Source organism: Sarcophilus harrisii, chromosome 1 (assembly GCF_902635505.1).
Source record: "Sarcophilus harrisii chromosome 1, mSarHar1.11, whole genome shotgun sequence".
In the NCBI taxonomy this organism is placed as follows: Eukaryota; Metazoa; Chordata; class Mammalia; order Dasyuromorphia; family Dasyuridae; genus Sarcophilus; species Sarcophilus harrisii.
Genome location: NC_045426.1, coordinates 639,068,438 through 639,086,221, shown reverse-complemented (window position 1 = coordinate 639,086,221; position 17,784 = coordinate 639,068,438). Strand labels below are relative to the sequence as shown.

The following is a 17,784-nucleotide window of genomic DNA, read 5'->3' as shown; positions in this document are numbered from 1 at the left end:
GACAAGAGAAACAAGACAAAAATGACTAAATAACGACCAACAGGAGAGGGGGACAGCTGAGACAAGACGGGGATGGGGAGAAGAGACCTCGAGAAGCAAGTTAGAAGTCGAGTTTGAAATCTCTCTGAGAGGGGGTGGGACCGGGGGTGGGACCAGAGGTGGAGGCAGCTCCGAGAAAGCGGGGCGGAGTCCCAGGAACAAACTCAGCTAAATTCCAGCCCGCTGAGGCCGGCTCCTGGAACGAGCGATCCTGCACAGGCGCAGGCTTCTTCCCCCCGGCCCGCCCCCCCTCTCCCCCACCTCCTCGGATCGGTGTTACTGGTTTTTCTGGGGAACTACCCAACCCATTCCTGCCTCCCGGTGACCCCCTAGGAAGTGTGGAGGACCGTCTGCCGGTGGTCTCAGTGACTCGCCGGTCCCCTCCCGCGCAGGGGGCGGGCGGAGTTCAGGAGCCGAAAAGGCGGGAAGAAGGAATGAAGGACCATCAAATCTCAGATGGTAATACCTGGTGGAGCTGGGGGAGGGGTGGTTTGTCTTTCTTTTTTCCAAGAGGATCAGGACGTCAGGGAGGTAGTGCCATGACATGTAAGTGAATTAGATTTGAGCGAGGGAGGGTCACCTGCCTGGCTTTCTCCTTCAGAGCCTATAGGTTCGGTGGTCAGATAGAGATTGGGACTACCGGAGATGGCTCTGCTGGAGGGGTGGGGCGGCTAGGTGAGACTGGCCCTCCGCTACCGCCCGGTCCGCCCCGGCGGCTGGGACAGGGGCGTTTGGCTTGGATGGGGCAAACACCTGCCTCTGGCACACGCACGGGTGGCTCCGGGTTGTGCTCGCTGGGTCAAGCAGAACAAAATCAATTCCTCCCCTTTCTCCCTTCTTTGTATCCCCAGCACTTGGCAGGGTGCGTGACACCGCAGGGGCGTCTAATAAATGCTTGGGAACTTGGCCGTAACAGCCGTTCAAATATGTGCAGTCCATTCTAGTGTCCCCATCCCTCCCCGCTTCAGTCAAATCAAACTGTTCTTTCAGATGATCCAGATGTGGCAGTTTTTAGTTCCTTCACCACTCCGGTCTCCCTCCTCTGGAGCTGCTCCAACTTGTAATACTTGAACCTTCTTAACTTGTGCTTAGTGTCTAGAACTGAGTACACCTGTTGATTGTACCTAGGGTAAAGCAAAGCGTCACGTCCAGCACTCTGTCCTTCTCTCTGTTGATGCAGCTCAAGTCAGTTCACCTGGACTCAAACCCCACCTCCAGAGCTTACTAGCATTGTGGCCTGGGCAAGGAACGAAATGTGGGCTCTATTTCCCATCCCATACAATGGGGTTAATAATAGTTACTTTACAGGATGGTGTTTTAACTCCCACAAGATTTTTTGTAATTATAATTATTTAGGCAAAGAGGGCTCAAATCCAGATTCTCCTTTAATCCTACAAACTGCTGGCCCTGAATATCCTCATGGACAGGACATAGTGCCTTTACTTTTGCAGGTGACGATTGTCTAACAAAATGAGGAGGAAGAAAAATAAATGAGAATCTGCAGGACAGATCTCAAAGTGGAGGGTGGGAGTGAAAAGATCCACCAGTTGAAATGTGGGAACCCTCCTCTTCCCTTCCCCTGTCACCAAACCTCTCCTTTGGGATTTCCCCCTTAGAATTGTGTGAAGTTGGGCAAATCACCAGAATCTCTTAGTCTGATTCCCTACTGTGTCTAATGGGGATTATGGAAATCCTATATTTAGAGATGGGGATTTCAACACAACTGCACAGGTTTGGGAAGCACAGAGAATGGAAAACTACACATATAAATTACTATTAAGCTTTTGTCCTTCAACCAATTTGTACTCCCTTTCCTACCATGATAAGCATATCTTTCTCTCAAATGCCCAGACAGCTTCAGTTCTTGACTATTTAAATTTCTCCATTCACCTTTTCTAGGTCCACTTCAAAAAAAAACCTTGAAGACAGTGGCAATACTTTACTTCCCATCTGAGTTCCCTCCAGGGTTCATTTAACAGGTCAAGTTTATTTTTCTCTTTCCTATGATGCTCCCAACCTTAAATAAGGAATTTACAACTCCATCTTTTCACAAAGCTTCATTTATAAAGTACTGCAGACTTATAAAAATGTGATTTTGTGTCATTTAACTAAAAGTTATGTAGAGCTTCAGCAAAGTATTCTTTTCTCAACAACCCACTTGGAATAGTGACTAGTTCTAATAGTTCTCATCTGAATGAATCACTTTCTTCAGTTCTCACAGTCAGTTTCATTTTTGCTCAAACAGGATGACACATGAACATCAGGAGTAGGGGACCTGGGATCAAATCCTGCCTCCTCTGGTTACTGTGTAGGGTAAGACATCTAAACTCTTTAGCCCTCATTTTTCTCTTTTGTAAAAAGAGAGGGTTATATAAGGTCTTCCAACTCTATAAATCATTATCTTTTTAAACTGAGATTTAGGAAGGCTCTATGAACCATGATTACAAAGGTAGTGTTAATGCTGAGATAGAAGCTGAACTTCCTGATGCTACATCCAAAGGGCTCTTTTCTCCATACCACCCTGTTTGACACTTTGCCAACAATGTAGAGGCTGTGAAAAGACAGATCACTTAGTATAATGTTGGTGTAGCTGTATATTCTTCCAATGGTGCTGGAAAAACTATTTGAAATTGTGCAAAAAATGTAGCTAAAGTGTTTAAGAGATTCCACTATTATGCATGTGCCCAAATTAGGTGATAGTTTTCACCTGTATCTCAATATTCATAGCAGTCCTTTGCACAAGTATTGTTCATTCTCTAAACGATGAATGTTGACCGACAGTCTTTTCTCTTAAATCTTTTTTTTTTTTTTTTTTTTTCTGGTGTTATCACTAGTAATGCTTTTCATCAAATTTGTAACCTTGGGCTTATCTTTGCCCTCTAATCCAACTAACAAATCTTATTGATTTCACCTCCACAATGAATCACAGTTGCTCTTCTGCTCTACTTCTACAGGTATTAATTCAGTCTATAGGATCTCTTTGCTATTTATAAGGACTACTGCAATAGTCTCTTAATGGGCCTAGCCAACTTCACTTATCTACTGTTGCCAGAGTAATCTTTTTCACGTATTCTTACAAGATCATATAGTCATGTGATTTTTTTCTTTCAAACAAAATCTTCGGTGGCTTATCCAAATTACTTTGGCATTCAAGGCCCTAGAATCTGGCACTGACCTATTTTTCAAGCTTTATTTCATAGTATAAAAACAAAGGACCCAATCTTACCCTACCTACTTTTACTTGCTAGTAATACTCATCTTGACCAATGAATTTTAAAAATCACGTTAAATGCTACTTCCTCCCTCATGTGCATTTTAGTTAACTGTGTATATATCTTATCCCTCTACTATTCTTCAAATTCCATGAAGCTTGGGAGTCTCTCTAAACTTTTTGTTTCCTCCTGTACCTAGGACAGTGCTCTACTCACAGCAGGTGTTTAATGACTATTGAAATGAATAGAAATTCTGATGATTTGGCCAAATGAAATCCTTTCCATTACCTTCTTGACTTCTCTACTGCATTCCATATCAATACTCCCTCCTTTGTCTCAGAACTCTACTCCTGGATCTCCAGAATTTAGCATAATCTGGCATTAAATAGAAATTTAACAAATTCTAATTTGTTGATTTCAAAATACTTTCCAGCCTCTCTTTTCTTGCTTGGTCTTTCCTTTTACTGATTGAATTCTTCTTTATTTTACCTTCTAACTACTGACATTAGAGGCAGTTAGGTGACATAGTGGATAGAATGCTATACTTGGGTGTCAGGAAGATGCCAAACTATAATATTGGCTCAGAAACTACTAATTGTGAGTCTAGGCAAATCACAACCTCTTAGCCTCATCTATAAAATGAGGATAAATAGTACCTATCTCACAGAATTGTTGTGATCATTAAATGAGATTATATATGTGAAGTGTTTTGTAAACCTTAAAATGTTATTTTATTGATATTTAAACTTTATTTTCTCTGTTCTCTTTTAGTTCTGGATGTTTTGCCTTACCCCGTATACTGAGGAAGCTAGCCCACTCACAAGACTCCACTATATGGGTACCCTCTATACATAAATGCCTCTTTTTGTCTCTATCTCCAGCCTTGTTCTATAAATCCAGTTGTTTGAAGGCCATCTTTATGTAAATATCCCATCCACAGATATTACCTTAAAACAGTAAAAACTAGGCTCATTACTTCCTGACTTTCTCTGATGGGGTGGTATCATTTTCTCTCAATGAGACTTATAAGGAAAGAAATAGAGCCACCCTGCCTAATCCATATCAATTTATGATGGAAAAGAAATGATCCTGAAGTTAGAATGTCATTCTTCTGTGTTTTTAAGGAATATAACTTTAACTCTCAGGGAGAGAGATGACCAATTGGGGGAAATGTCACTCAAGATTAATTATCATTTTAGCCAAGCAAAAACATTTATTAAACTATGTGGCACCAGGTTAGATCCTACAGAAAGTTAGATAAAAATGGGCCCCACCCTTGAACTTAAAACTTTTAATAGGGTCTTGTCCCAAAGTAACTTTTGGGAATTCTCCACTATATTGAGAAGGTCACTCTCTGCTATGAATTCTCTGGTGCTGAATAAGTTTTGAGCTGTGACAGAAAGTTTTTCCACATTCACAACATTCATATTGTTTCTCACCAGAATGAATTCTCTGATGTTGAAGAAGATTTGAGCCATGACTGAAAGCCTTCCCACATTCATTACATTCGTAAGGTTTTTCTCCAGTATGAGTTCTTAAGTGGTCAATAAGAACTGCAAGTTGTGTAAAAGCTTTTCCACATTCATTACATTCATAGGGTCTCTCTCCACTATGAACCCTCTGATGTTGGAAAAGGCTCGAGCTCCAATTGAAGGTTTTGCCACATTCATGACATTCATAAGGTTTCTCCCCAGTGTGAATTCTCTGATGTGCAATAAAGACAGATCGGTGACTAAAGGCTTTTCCACACTCATTACACTGATAAGGCTTTTCTCCAGTGTGAATTCTTTGATGTCGAATAAGATCTGATCTTCCTCTGAAGGCTTTTGCACATTCATTACATTCAAAAGGCTTCTCTCCAGTGTGAATTCTTTGATGTTCAATGAGGGTTGATCTGTGACTAAATGCTTTGCCACATTCATTACATTCATAGGGTTTGTCTCCAGTATGAATCCTCCGATGCCTAATAATTTCAGATCTCTGGCTGAATGCTCTCCCACATTCGTTACATTCAAAAGGTTTCTCTCCAGTATGAATTCTCAGATGCTGAATAAGGACTGAGCGCTGGCCAAAGCTTTGGCCACAAGTATCACATTTATGAGATCTCGCTCCCATAGGAACTCTTTGCTCTATAACAAGATTTGAGTTCAGACTGAAGTTTCTCGCAAATTCAGAACATTCATGACCTCTCTCATCTCTAGGGGTTTCTTCATGCATGACTGTCACCTGTGCCTTTCTCTGCTGGGAAAGGGAGTTTTTCCATCTCTTCTCAGATGGGATACCCACCTGAATATCTAACCTCCTTTGAAGTTCATAAGTTTTTCCAAATTTGGGTTTTTGGAATACATCTGTTTGGAGAATTTCTGATATTGTTCCACAACATTCTATTTCTTCAGAAATTTCCTGCTTTGGGATCAGTAACTTGTTGTCAGTCCTGGTCTTATAATCTGAAATTATAAATGGAAAGTAAAAAAAAAAAAAAAAAAGTCACCTGTTCTCTGATTGGAAGTAGAAGGGGAAGGAAGTTGATGGAGACAGATGACAATTATAGAATAACTGCAAAGAGCCTTAGATTTACAAGTAATTGTACAGGCAATATAGTACAATTCTCTATCTGATACATGAATAATAGAGTTGGAAGGGATATCCAGTTCACCTAGTAATGAGGTTCCAATGTCCTTGACAAGTGATCTACCTTCCACCTTAAGATCTCTGGTGATAAGGAACCCCCTACCATTGCAGACAACCCATTTCCTTTTGTTCAGCTGTATTAGGAAGCTTTTCCTTTATTTAGCTGAAATCTGTCTTAGTCATTACTCCTATTTATATTCTCCTAAACCATGGAGAATAAATCTAATCTCTTCTACTTGACAATACTTCAAATTCTTGGAAGACAGCTATTAAGTTCTCTCTAAAAATTGATAGTGATGTCCAAGAGGGTCTCATGATTTTGATAACTTTAAAAAGTTATTTTATAAATTGATAAAAAAGACAAGTAGAATAGAAGAATGATACAGTGGAATAATGAATGTCTGGATATAAGGTATGTGAATCCAGACAAGATGATACAAGACTTCTGACTAGAAGAGACAAAAAAGAACAATGAGTAAGAATATTAAGAGGATAAGCACAAAATCTGGAGGTAAGTTCGAGACACAATAATTAGAAATATGAGAATTCAGATAAGCTAGTAAGAATCATATTTGATGAGATGGTACTTTAAGTTTCCAATCATGAAGTTTTATTTAACTTTTCTCCTTCCCTTTTCCCCTCTGACATCTGAGCAATTGCTACTAAAATTCTTCCATTACAATGTCTCTTAGAGCTGTCTTCAAATATTTCAAAGTCTGTCATGTAAAGAGGCATAAGATTTATTCTATTTTGGCTGAGGGGACAGAACTCTTAAGGGAAGGCCTTCATCAATTGGATGACCATTTGTCCAGAGTATTATAGAAGGGATTTTTTTTTTCTTTTGGAATATGGATTGAGCTATATGTAGTATGAGATTCCTTCTAACTTTGAAATTTGGTTACTCTTAAATTTGAACCTTTCTTCCCCCATAAGCCCATCCTCAAAATGCTCTTTCCTTGACTTCCATGACTCTGTGCTCTCTTGGGTATATCATCTTTTCAATGCTTTTTGTGTGACTATCATGATGGCTGGAGTAGAACTCGAGCTAAATGAAACCATTTAATGTTTTCTTCTAATGAGTTTGTTTCCTTCATGTATCTTCCTTTTGTACTACACGCCAGCACTTCTGAAATTCTCTCTCTAAATTCATCCATGACATTATTTTCCCACACAAAAACATACAGTGGGTTATTTATTTATTTATTTTTTTCAAATTTTAGCCTTGTATCATTTGTCCAAGTACCTTTCCAAATTTTTTTCTATCACTTTTCAACATGGTTCATTAGACCCATTTTCACCTGGCAAGTTTTTCTTCTTTACACTGAACATATTTGTAAGTGGAATATATTTGTAAGTTTGGAGAGAATATCTAAAATAGAATAATGGGACATGAGGCAGAAAAGGTAGGTTGGGAGTAAGGATGGGGAACAAGTCCTGGTTTTGCCATGTTAGTCACGTAGCTTTGGACAAGTCATTTCACCTCTTGGAACCTTACTTTGCCACTACCAAAGCTCTAATGAAATCAATCCCATTTTTATGTGAGGACTTTGAGGTTTAGGAAGCCCCTTCCATTCCTGTGAGTTAGGCTACGCTAATGTTAAATGCAATTTTCAGAGAGAAAGATGAAGTCCACCATCACAAAGCTAAAAAGTTTTGGAGCTGTGATTTAAAACCAGCTCTTCTGGTTACAAACACTTTAATAACCATAAAAATTAAATTATTGTGATTATTAAGCTGTGCCCTCAGAATTTCACCACTGCTTTCAAGAGTGACCTTTCTATTCATACAATTCCTGCCACCTCCTTTTATAGTAGGATTACTGAGCTAATGTATGAAGAGACATCCAAGAGTATCTAAACAAACTGCTCCTTTTACAGAGGAGGAAACTGAGACCAAGAGAGGATAAGGGCCACTCATTAACAAGGTGAAAAAGGTGGTAAGGAGCAGTAGTTTGAAACCCTGTTCTCTGATTTCAGAGCTAATTTTCTTTTTTCTACTCTTTAATGCTGGTTCTGTATACCCCTAACATTGTTTTAGTCTTTCCTTGGAACTTGGCATATATTTTGAATCTGATTTATCATATATCTGCTTATTATTTTTCTTAATGTGTATGTCTTTTCTTTCCAACTAGATATTAAAATCCTCAGAAGACAAGTCCTGCATTTTAAATTTCTTTTATATCCTTCTATAGCATATACTAAGTCTTTAATAATGGTTGAATACAAATTACTTAACCCATACTTATTCAGGACCCTTTGTGTTGGGTCAGTCTGGATAGCTCCAATGGAAGTCCAGAGAGCTGTTGAAAAATAGGAAAACACAAGTATAACTCACTTTACATCAAAGCTATTGATTTCAGAGATGATATCATCTAGACCAGAGGTGTCAAATTTGCTGCTATGGGACCATAAACCAGAACTAGATTAAAATATAATTGGGAAATGTTTAAGAAAATAAAGATATAAAACTACACAGATAATGCTAATTTGTGGTTTTCCAGGTCAATATCTGGTCTGCAGGAATGTGTTTATATATCTAGTTTATCTATTCTTGATTCTCAGAGAAAGAACCAAAGGGTCAGAAAAAGGAGGTAACTTAGTCCAAAGTTTGATCATTTAATTGCTGATAAGACCAGGATCCTACCACAAGCCTTCTGACACTGGGTCCAAGTCTTATACAGCCATGTATCAAAGAAGCACTGTTTTTTTTTTTTTTTATAGTTACATATACATATGATACTTTTAAGAGAAACAAGGAAATTAGATGTTGGAACAGTGCTGTAAAAAGTATATTTAAGAATGTTTTAGTTATATGCTTAGACTCCTGGTTAATCTTTTTTTTGCTCAAGTCCTCTCATTGGACTTTAGGCTTTTTGAATGTGACTCTAGGCTTTTTGAAGGCAAAGCCAATGGAGCTCAACTTCTAGAAAGTTTTAACAAAGCAGGAAATGCTTGAGTATAGGCACAGAGATAAGACCGTGTTTCTATCATTCTTTCATCTGAAATCCAGGGTAGCTAAATGAGGAGAAATTCATCAATATTGGCTTAGCTGCCCAATAGGAGAATTCTTTGGTCCCATAATTGTATGAAGACACTCTATTAAGGTGTAGGGAGGGGTTTCATTCTGTTATCAATAGAGGGAGTACCATTTTGATGAAATCAGAGGTCAGATCCTCATTTTGCAATAGCCCTTTAACTGGTTTTTCTGACTCTACTCCCTCAAAATCTACACAATTGCCAAACTGGTATCCATTTGGCAGATCTGACCATATCGTATCCCTCCCCACAAAATGCCTTCAGTGGCTCCCTACTGTCTTTGGTATTAAAATCTAAAAGCTAATTTGAAATTGAAATCTGGATTCTACCTACTTTTCTATTTTTATTTCATATTACTACCCTTTATAAGCAGCTAAATGATACTATGGATAGAATGGCCAATGGGTCTTAGTCATTCACTCTTTACTCCAGTCAAATTGGTCCGTATACAACATTCCATCTCCTGCTCCTCTGCCTTTGCATCATTGTCTGTCTCTTCCCAAAAGCCACCACATCACCCATTTACTACCAATCTCTTTTTCTCGAAATAACTTTGTATATACTTTCTATTTATTTGTATAAATGTTGTATGCCCACCAGGAGAATTTAAACTTCTTGAGGGCCTTTCTGTCCCTGGGTCTTGCACAAAACATTTAGTAAACTTATGAACTGAACCCTGGAATTATGAATTAATTTAATTAGTATTTTGCCATCTAGCTAGCCACTGTATTACCCACCCTTCAGGATTGTTGGGGCTCTGTGCCTTAAGCCACAAATAGAGCTATATTTTGTAAATTTACATTTTAATTTTCTTGTTTGGTAGAATTCACTTGTGAATCCAATTGGCCCTGGAGATTTTTTCTTTGGGAATCATGAATGACTTGTTCAATTTCTTTTTCTAAAATGGGACTATTTAAGTAATTTATTTCCTCTTCTGTTAACTTGGGCAATTTATATTTTTGTAAATATTCATCCATTTCAGTTAGATTGTCAGATTTGTTCCCATACAGTTGGGCAAAATAGCTCCTAATTATTGCTTTAATTTCTTTTTCATTGCTGATAAGTTCACTCTTCATTTTTGATGCTAGTGATTTGTTTTTTCTTTCCTTTTTCTGATCAAATTAACCAAAGGTTTATTTATTTATTTTTTTTTTCATAAAACCAACTCTCAGTTTTATTTATTAGTTCAATAATTTTATTAGTTTCTATTAATCTCTCCTTTGAGTTTCAGAATTTCTAATTTGGTATTTAATTGGAGGTTTTTAATTTGTTCTTTCTCTAGCTTTGTTAGTTGCATGCCTAATTCACTGATCTCTTCTTTCTTCATATTATTCATGTAGCCATTTAAAAATATAATATTTCTCCTAAGAACTGTTTTGGCTGCATCCCATAGGTTTTGGTATGTTGTCTCATTATAGTCATTCTCTTGAATGAAATGATGGATTGTTTCCATGATTTTTTTGTTTGACTCATTCTTTAGAATTAGATTATTTAATTTCCAATTGGTTTTTAGTCTATCTTTCCTTGACCCTTTATTGAATATAATTTTTATTGCATTGTGGTTTGAAAAGGAAACATTTACTATTATTATTGCCTTTCTGCATTCAATTGTGAGGTTTTTATGGCCTAAAAATGGTCAATTTTTGTGTAGATGCCATATACTGCCAAGAAAAAGATGTATTCCTTTCTGTCTTTATTCAGTTTTCCCCAGAAGTCTATCATATATATTAACCTTCCAATTTTCTTCCTTGTTTATTTTGTGGTCATATTTGTCTGATTCTGAGAGGAAAAGGTTGAAGTCCCCCACTAGAATAATTTTGTTGTCTATTTCTTCTTGTAACTGGCTTAAAATCTCTAGGAATTTGCTTGCTCTACTACTTGGTGCATACACACTTAGTATCATTCTACTTCATTTTTTAACGTAATCTTTAATCAAGATGTATTTTCCTTCCTTACCTCTTTTAATAAGGTCTATTTTTACTTTTGCTTTTTCTGAGATCGGAATTGCTACCCCTGTTTTTTTTTTTTTTAATTTCAACTGAAGCATAATAAATTCTGTTCCAGCCTTTTACCTTTACTCTGTATATGTCCCTCTGTGTCAAATGTGTTTCTTGTAAACAACATATTATAGGATTCTTTTTTTTAATCCACTCTGCTATTTGCTTCCATTTTATAGGAGAATTCATCCCACTCACATTCACAGTTATGATTACCAGTTCTGTATTTTTTTCCATCCTATTTTATCTTCTATATGTACTTTTGTTCTCTTTTTTCCACTTTGTCCTCAGTCGTGGGTTTTTTTTTTTTTTTTTTTTTTTTTTTTTACCCACCTCACCCTAGTTTTCTTGTTTGGAAAAATCCAAGGATTTCTGTGAACTCAAACCAAATGTCACCTCTTCCAGGATGCCTTCTCTGATTTCTCCCTAATACAAGAGATAGCATGTTGAAATCATCAAGAGCTGGGTTAGGAAATTAGGAAGACCTGGGTTTAAGTTGCTTCTTCTAAATACTAGATCTGTGACCACAGGCAAGTTACAAAGCTTTGATGGCTAGGTAACTTTAAGATTATAAACTGTCAGTCATACTGCTGGAATGAGTTTCCAAATTTGAGTGGCTTACACTGATGAAAAAACAGATCCAGACCCCAAATTCCACAAATCCTACTTCATAGGTATTTAGCATCTCTTTTTTGCATAATTGTATATTACAATTTATAAATGTTGGGTGTTTTATCTGCCTACTAGAAATGTGAACTCGATGGGAAGTGGGTTCCCTTTTTATCCAAATTTTTGATGTCTGCTAACACTAAGCAGTGTGCTTAAGGACTTGGTCAATTTAATTCGACAAACATTTATTATCAGTAATGGCCCAAGATTATCAAAACTAAAGATTTCATGAGCAAAGAAATAGATAAATGCTAAAAACAACCCTCGGGCTAGAAGTTATTGGGTTATTAATGATTATAGACTAATCAAAAAAGATAGACAATAGGAAGGATAACATTAACTAACCTGAATTTTTTATGGAATAGAGACTCCAGAATGAGAGAAGCAGATGAGACTGAGGTCTGTGGAGGACAGTGGCTCTGTGGCCACCACATTGTATCCAATTTTTATATATTTCAAAAGTAAGTGATTTCTTTGTTGTGGATGCACCAACTAAAACTGTAACATGGTCAGAATTAGAGTTGAAAAAGACCACTGAAATCACCTTGCCTGATCTATATGTCAGTCGGAATCCCCTCTCCCTCTGACAGGCAGATCTCTGCCCAACACTTTAAAGGAAACTCTTTACCTTGTCCGGCAGCCCACTTTACTTCTGGATAATTCTTATCTGTGAGAAAGTTTTTCATCACATGAAACTGAATTCTACTTCTTTATATCTTTTTTACCCACTATTTCTGGTTCTGCCTTCTGGGTCTAAGGAGAACAAATCTAATCTCTCCTTCCACATGATAGCCATCCAAATACTGGAAGTCAGCTAGGCCCCCAAATCTCTTCAAAGCTAGACAAATGAATATTTAAAATTTACAACTTTGGCAAAGGGTGGAACAACAAAATCCCTGGAAAATTCAAATGACTAGGAAACCTAAGGACAGTGGAAATGTTTAGGTGTGCAAATGCTGCATGTTAACAACAATGACCTAAATGTGAGAGCAGAAGAGAAAGCAGTATCAAAGATAAGAGCACTTGGAAAATCATGTAGGCTTGGTCACATAACCACAATAAAAAGTAACAGGAATAATCTAAATGATACAATGGTATCCTTGGTACAAAAAGAGTAAGAGAAAGCCTTTTTGTACACTGAGGAGGCAGTGTGGGATAGTGGTATGTACACTGGACTTGGAGCCACCAATCCTGGACTCTGACATTCTTTGAGTCTTAGTTTCTTCAGTCTAAAATACATCAATACTGCTTCTATATATATATGCATATATATATGTAGTATATATGTAAAAGTGCTTTGAAAATATGGAGTACAACATAATGGAAGGGCCACCTATTGGAGTCAGCTGACTGAGACGTGCATTTTGACTATGCCCTTGGCCAAGTCCTCCCTCTGGGCCCAGAGAAATCCCATGGCTGGAACTGACAAAATGAGAAGGCCAGAGGAGATGATCTCTCTGAGCCCTTCTGCCTCTAAGTGTATGATCTGATACGTCATAAAAGGCTATAGGCATGTGAGTTATTGTCTATGAAGGACTAGACAGACAATGTCTAGTATGAACACAAGTGAAGGGACAATGATCTGCACTGGCAGATTTACACAAACACACTAATGAAATCACAGATTATCCAAAGTATCACTCTCATCTATAAATATTTTAAAATAAATTTATTTAAATTTGGGACAACTCTAATTCACAAATATCCTTATTTCAGTTCCCGTAATAAAAAATAATTGTCAGCAAAGATGGTAAACTATCTAATGGAAAGCAGACATATTTACAGTGAAAAGAAAAATCCAATTTGCCTCTACAAGTTTTTTTTTTTTTTTTTTAATCAAAATGTGCTCAAGGACTACGAAGGAATCTCTATTGAAGGCTCTGGCTGAAGAAGAGGGACACAGAGCTCTGGGAGTGGACTGGGGTAGGGTGAGTACCGTATTGGGGGTCCTGGAGGTGCAGTAGCATCTCATGATGTGGAGGCCCTGAATGGGATCCGGGTGATGGAAAGCTGATGTGAGCTGAAGCAGAGAGTGGCTCTTGCATTGCCCCCAGGGCTGCCATATCCTCTGGTGATGTGCACAAATGGGACCTGGGGAACAGTTAATGTTATAGGTGAGTGAGGACAGATTCAGATGGATATTGCAGAATCCCAAACTAAAAATGGTAAAAACTTCATTCCAAAGGGAGAGAGGTTGGAGAGGGAGGGAATAGGGAAGTGTAAAGTTGAACCAAGATTCCATTCATTTTCTAAAGGAAATCAGGAAAAATAAAGGAATAGGGAGATTAAAACAAACAAACAAACAAAACTAGGGCTTTATATTATTTCTACCCAAACTCCAAGATTTTCTAAGACTAGCCTCTACTTTCTCTCAGGTATTGTTACCAGTAGGTACCGACTACTTCTTGTATGGGAGAGGCATCACAGTATCCCACCCTAAATACTTTCCATATGACCAGGAGCAAATCATTTCATCTTTGAAGCATCAGTTTCCCCAAAGGTAACATGACAATAATACCTACAATCCCTATAGTTTTGTGTGAGGCTCAAAGAAAATAATATATTTGAAGCACTCTGTAAACTTTAAATGTTAGCCATTATTCTAGGAAATGTCTCAATAGCAAAGGCCAGGCAGCATTAAGCAACATCAGCACAATATGCTTCAGTCTATTTTTCTAACTTTATTTCACATTATCCTCTTTCATGCAGTCAAGAGTACAGAAAACTGACACCAGAAACCGACCTAAGCTGCCATCTTACACCTCCATAAATTTTCTGGGGCAATCTTCCATGCTTCCTCATTTTCCTCTATAAAAAAAGGCTTTAGCTTGAGTGCCTTCTCTTATATGTTGCCTTCTCTGAGTTCCTAAATTACAAACATTTTCTCTTTCCTCAGATTTTCCCACTAACATACCCTATTTCTTTACTTTAAATTATAGAGTACTTATACTACTTCGACATCACCTAGAATAGAAACTTCTTGAGGGCTGACTCAATCAATTCTACCTTTATATTCTTAGCACCTAGGAAAAAGCTTGGCACATGGTAGATATGTAATAAATGTTTGATAAACTGAATTTGAATTTCAAAGGAATTTGCCTATGGCACCCCAGAAACCTTCTCTCTCTAATAACAATAACAATCCCCTTTTCCTTTGTGCTCAAGTGATTTCCCAAAATCCAAGGCCCTTTTCTATAAACTAAATCTAATATTTTACCAGAGACAAGAAAGGTCTGGTTTTTTTCCTGGTTTTATTGCCAACTTACTGTGTAACCTTGTTAAAGTTTAGGTCTCAGTAAAATGCAGATTTATTTTTCTAGCAATATAAAACTAAGAGGTCAGAATATGGGATCTTAAAGTTCCTTCCAATTCTGAAATTTGTAGCTCTCTATACTAACCAATAAAGTTGTGTCACAGCTCTGTGGAGCTCTGTTTGATCATTGGTTATTAGTTTACTTGAGGCTACAAAACTGTGTGAAAGCTCAAGGTAGACCACCAGGTAAGGAGGTACGGTAACACCGCTTCAGTAAGTCTCCAGACTATTAAAATTTGGTAATTTGACATAATCCTCTCTCAGAATATACATTTTCCGATTTCATATGTCTCCGAGGCCAGATGTGAACTTAAGTCTTTCTGATTCCGGCCAGCCACCTGCCGGTGGACTTGATGAAGCTGACCGCCGTGGGCTTTAGGAAAAGAACTCTATCTAGTCCAACGTACGGCAAGAAAATAAAAAAGCAAAAAGATTGTTCTGAGATGGTTCTAAAAAGCCAGAATCTGGCCAATAAATGGTTCCCGACAGGCTGTACCACGTGCTGCACAACGGTCAGCTTTGGAGTAGGGTATGACGTTAAACTGTAAGCTCCTAGAGGATACGCTCTGTCCTTTCCCTCTCTCTGCATCTCCAGCCTTTAGTGCAATGCCTGGTACACACCAGGCGCTTAATAAATGCTTGCTGCCCGTCAGATGCAATGCCTGGTACACACCAGGCGCTTAATAAATGCTTGCTGCCCGTCAGATGCAATGCCTGGTACACACCAGGCGCTTAGTAAATGCTTGCTGCCCGTCAGATGCAATGCCTGGTACACATCAGGCGCTTAATAAATGCTTGCTGCCCGTCAGATGCAATGCCTGGTACACATCAGGCGCTTAGTAAATGCTTGCTGCCCGTCAGATGCAATGCCTGGTACACACCAGGCGCTTAATAAACGCTCAGACTCTGCTGCATCTTTCACTAACGGGCTCCTTTACTGGCGTTACCATGGTCGCCCTCTCCCTCCTCCAGTCCATTCCACCAGACATAACCGCTCGCCGGCCGAGGGTTCCACTATCGAGGAACACCAGGCACCCGAGTGCGCGGATGAGAGAAGACAAAGGAGGAGCTCGGAAAAGAGGGAAGGGAAGGGAAGGAGGCCCGCCCCGCTCCCGCCGCGGTCCGCCCCAGCCGGACTCACCCTGGTTCTAGTGGCGGGACCCGGCCTGGGGGCCCTCGGGCCGCCCTGGGGCGCAGGCGCAGGCGCAGGCGCAGTCCCTCCCGCGAACTCGGGCGCGCTTCGCGGGGAAGGGCCGTGGGGCGAGCAGCCTCCGCAGAACTTCAAAGCAGACCCAGTGTGTGCGTTGGGGCCCTGAGCCCGAGCCCAGCCAGCCCGGCAGGAAGTATCCTCCGCCCGGCAGGAAGTATCCTCCGCCCGGCAGGAAGTATCCTCCGCCCGGCACACACTTCCTGCGGGGGGCCCCGGGGGCGCTTCCTCGGACGCTCTAGGAAGTCGGGAGGACCGGGCATCTCGTTCGTTGGCCGGCTGAAGGGCGGGGGAGAGAGCGCGGTACCGCCCTCTTCTCGTGCGTCCTCACCTGCGGAGCCCGCATCCCCAGGGCAGCGCGCAGTGGCAGAAAGAGCCACCTGGCCGCGAGACTTCCCTTCGTGCGATTTTACCTCTTCATTTTGTTTCATAAATAAATCTACATTTTGCCAAAGAGAAAGGCCATTGTGATGCTCTGGTGCTGTACCTCAGACCCAGCAGGATTATTATTTTTGAATGTTTCCAACCATGGATCCCAGAAACAAAATTGGGGGGGGGGGGGTTTAGAATTAGAACATAGGTTCAATGTTGGGATAGTCTTAGGGAAGCAGGTTCCACTCCAAAAAGCCGCCCCGGCCCCCCCCCCGGAAAATATTCAAACAAAGGGTAGATGACTTTGCCAAAGAAGCTGTAGAGGAAGGTAATTCCTTCATTGGGAGTAAACAGGTTGGAAGAAAAGATAGAATCATAGAATTAGAGCTGGAAATGACCTTGGAAGTCATTCAGTCCAGTGCTCTCAATTTATAGATGAGGAAACAAGCAGAAAAGGTAAATAACTAGCCCAGGGTCACATAACAAGTGTCTGAAGGAGGATTCCTTATTCCAAGTCCAGTACTCTATCCACTACATCAGCAGTCCTCAAATTGTTGTTGAGGGACCCCTGGGGATTCTGCTCATCCTTTTAAGGATCTGCAAAGTTAAAATAATTCATAATGATATTAAGATGTTTTAATTTTGAATATGGTAAATATTGATAGATATTATCGATATAAACAAAAGCTCTTTGGGGAAGTCCTCAATAACTTCTAAGGCTGTATGGGGGTCCTGAGACTAAAATGCTTGAGAATGTTGGTGTATAACTATACCATGCTCTTTCTGTTAAATAGCTGAGGACTTTTTTGTGGCTCCTTATTAGACAATAATTGTCATTTGCTCCAGGTATTGTATTTTAAAAATCTCTCCTGGTCCTATGAGCTCTGTTTGGCATTTCAAGCCCTTGATAACCTAATTCCCTCCTACTTTTCTGATCTTCAAATGCCTCTGTCCGGATAGATCCTTTTTGATCCAGTGACTATGGCCTCCTGGCTGTTCTATGAACAAAACATTCCTCCTTTTGGCTTTAGACGTTTATTCTGGCTATCTTCTTAGTTCTCTCCTCATCTCTAATTTCTGGCTTCAGTTATTTCCTTCAAGTCCTAGCTAAAAACCTCCCACAGGAAGTCTTTCCCAATGTGTGTTCCTCCTGTCAATTATTTCCACTTTATCCTACATATAGCTTGTATCTAGTTATGTAATCCTTGGCTTATTGGATTCTCTCCTCATTGACAGAGCCTGATCAGTCCATTGCCTATGCATGAGGAAGTGGGGTGGACTTAGTGAGAACAGAAGAGGAGGGATGTCC

General features: G+C 39.5%; 1 protein-coding gene and 1 long non-coding RNA gene across 2 annotated transcripts; one reads left to right on the top strand and one right to left on the bottom strand.

Annotated features, from left to right (window-relative positions):
• The first annotated feature begins 324 nt into the window (after window positions 1–324).
• On the top strand, window positions 325–4,109 carry LOC116420709. Its single transcript, XR_004231119.1, has 4 exons — window positions 325–498; window positions 1,939–2,018; window positions 2,285–2,352; window positions 4,023–4,109. It is a non-coding gene; the product is annotated as an uncharacterized LOC116420709 (long non-coding RNA).
• On the bottom strand, window positions 3,992–16,013 carry LOC100929298 (zinc finger protein 501). Its single transcript, XM_031947303.1, has 3 exons — window positions 14,982–16,013; window positions 13,520–13,674; window positions 3,992–5,698 (listed from the first exon to the last, which is right to left on the bottom strand). Exons 2-3 carry the CDS (start codon window positions 13,644–13,646, stop codon window positions 4,599–4,601), a joined length of 1,227 nt encoding a protein of 408 aa, XP_031803163.1. The 5' UTR covers window positions 13,647–13,674; window positions 14,982–16,013; the 3' UTR covers window positions 3,992–4,598.
• Between the last annotated feature and the right edge of the window lie 1,771 nt (window positions 16,014–17,784).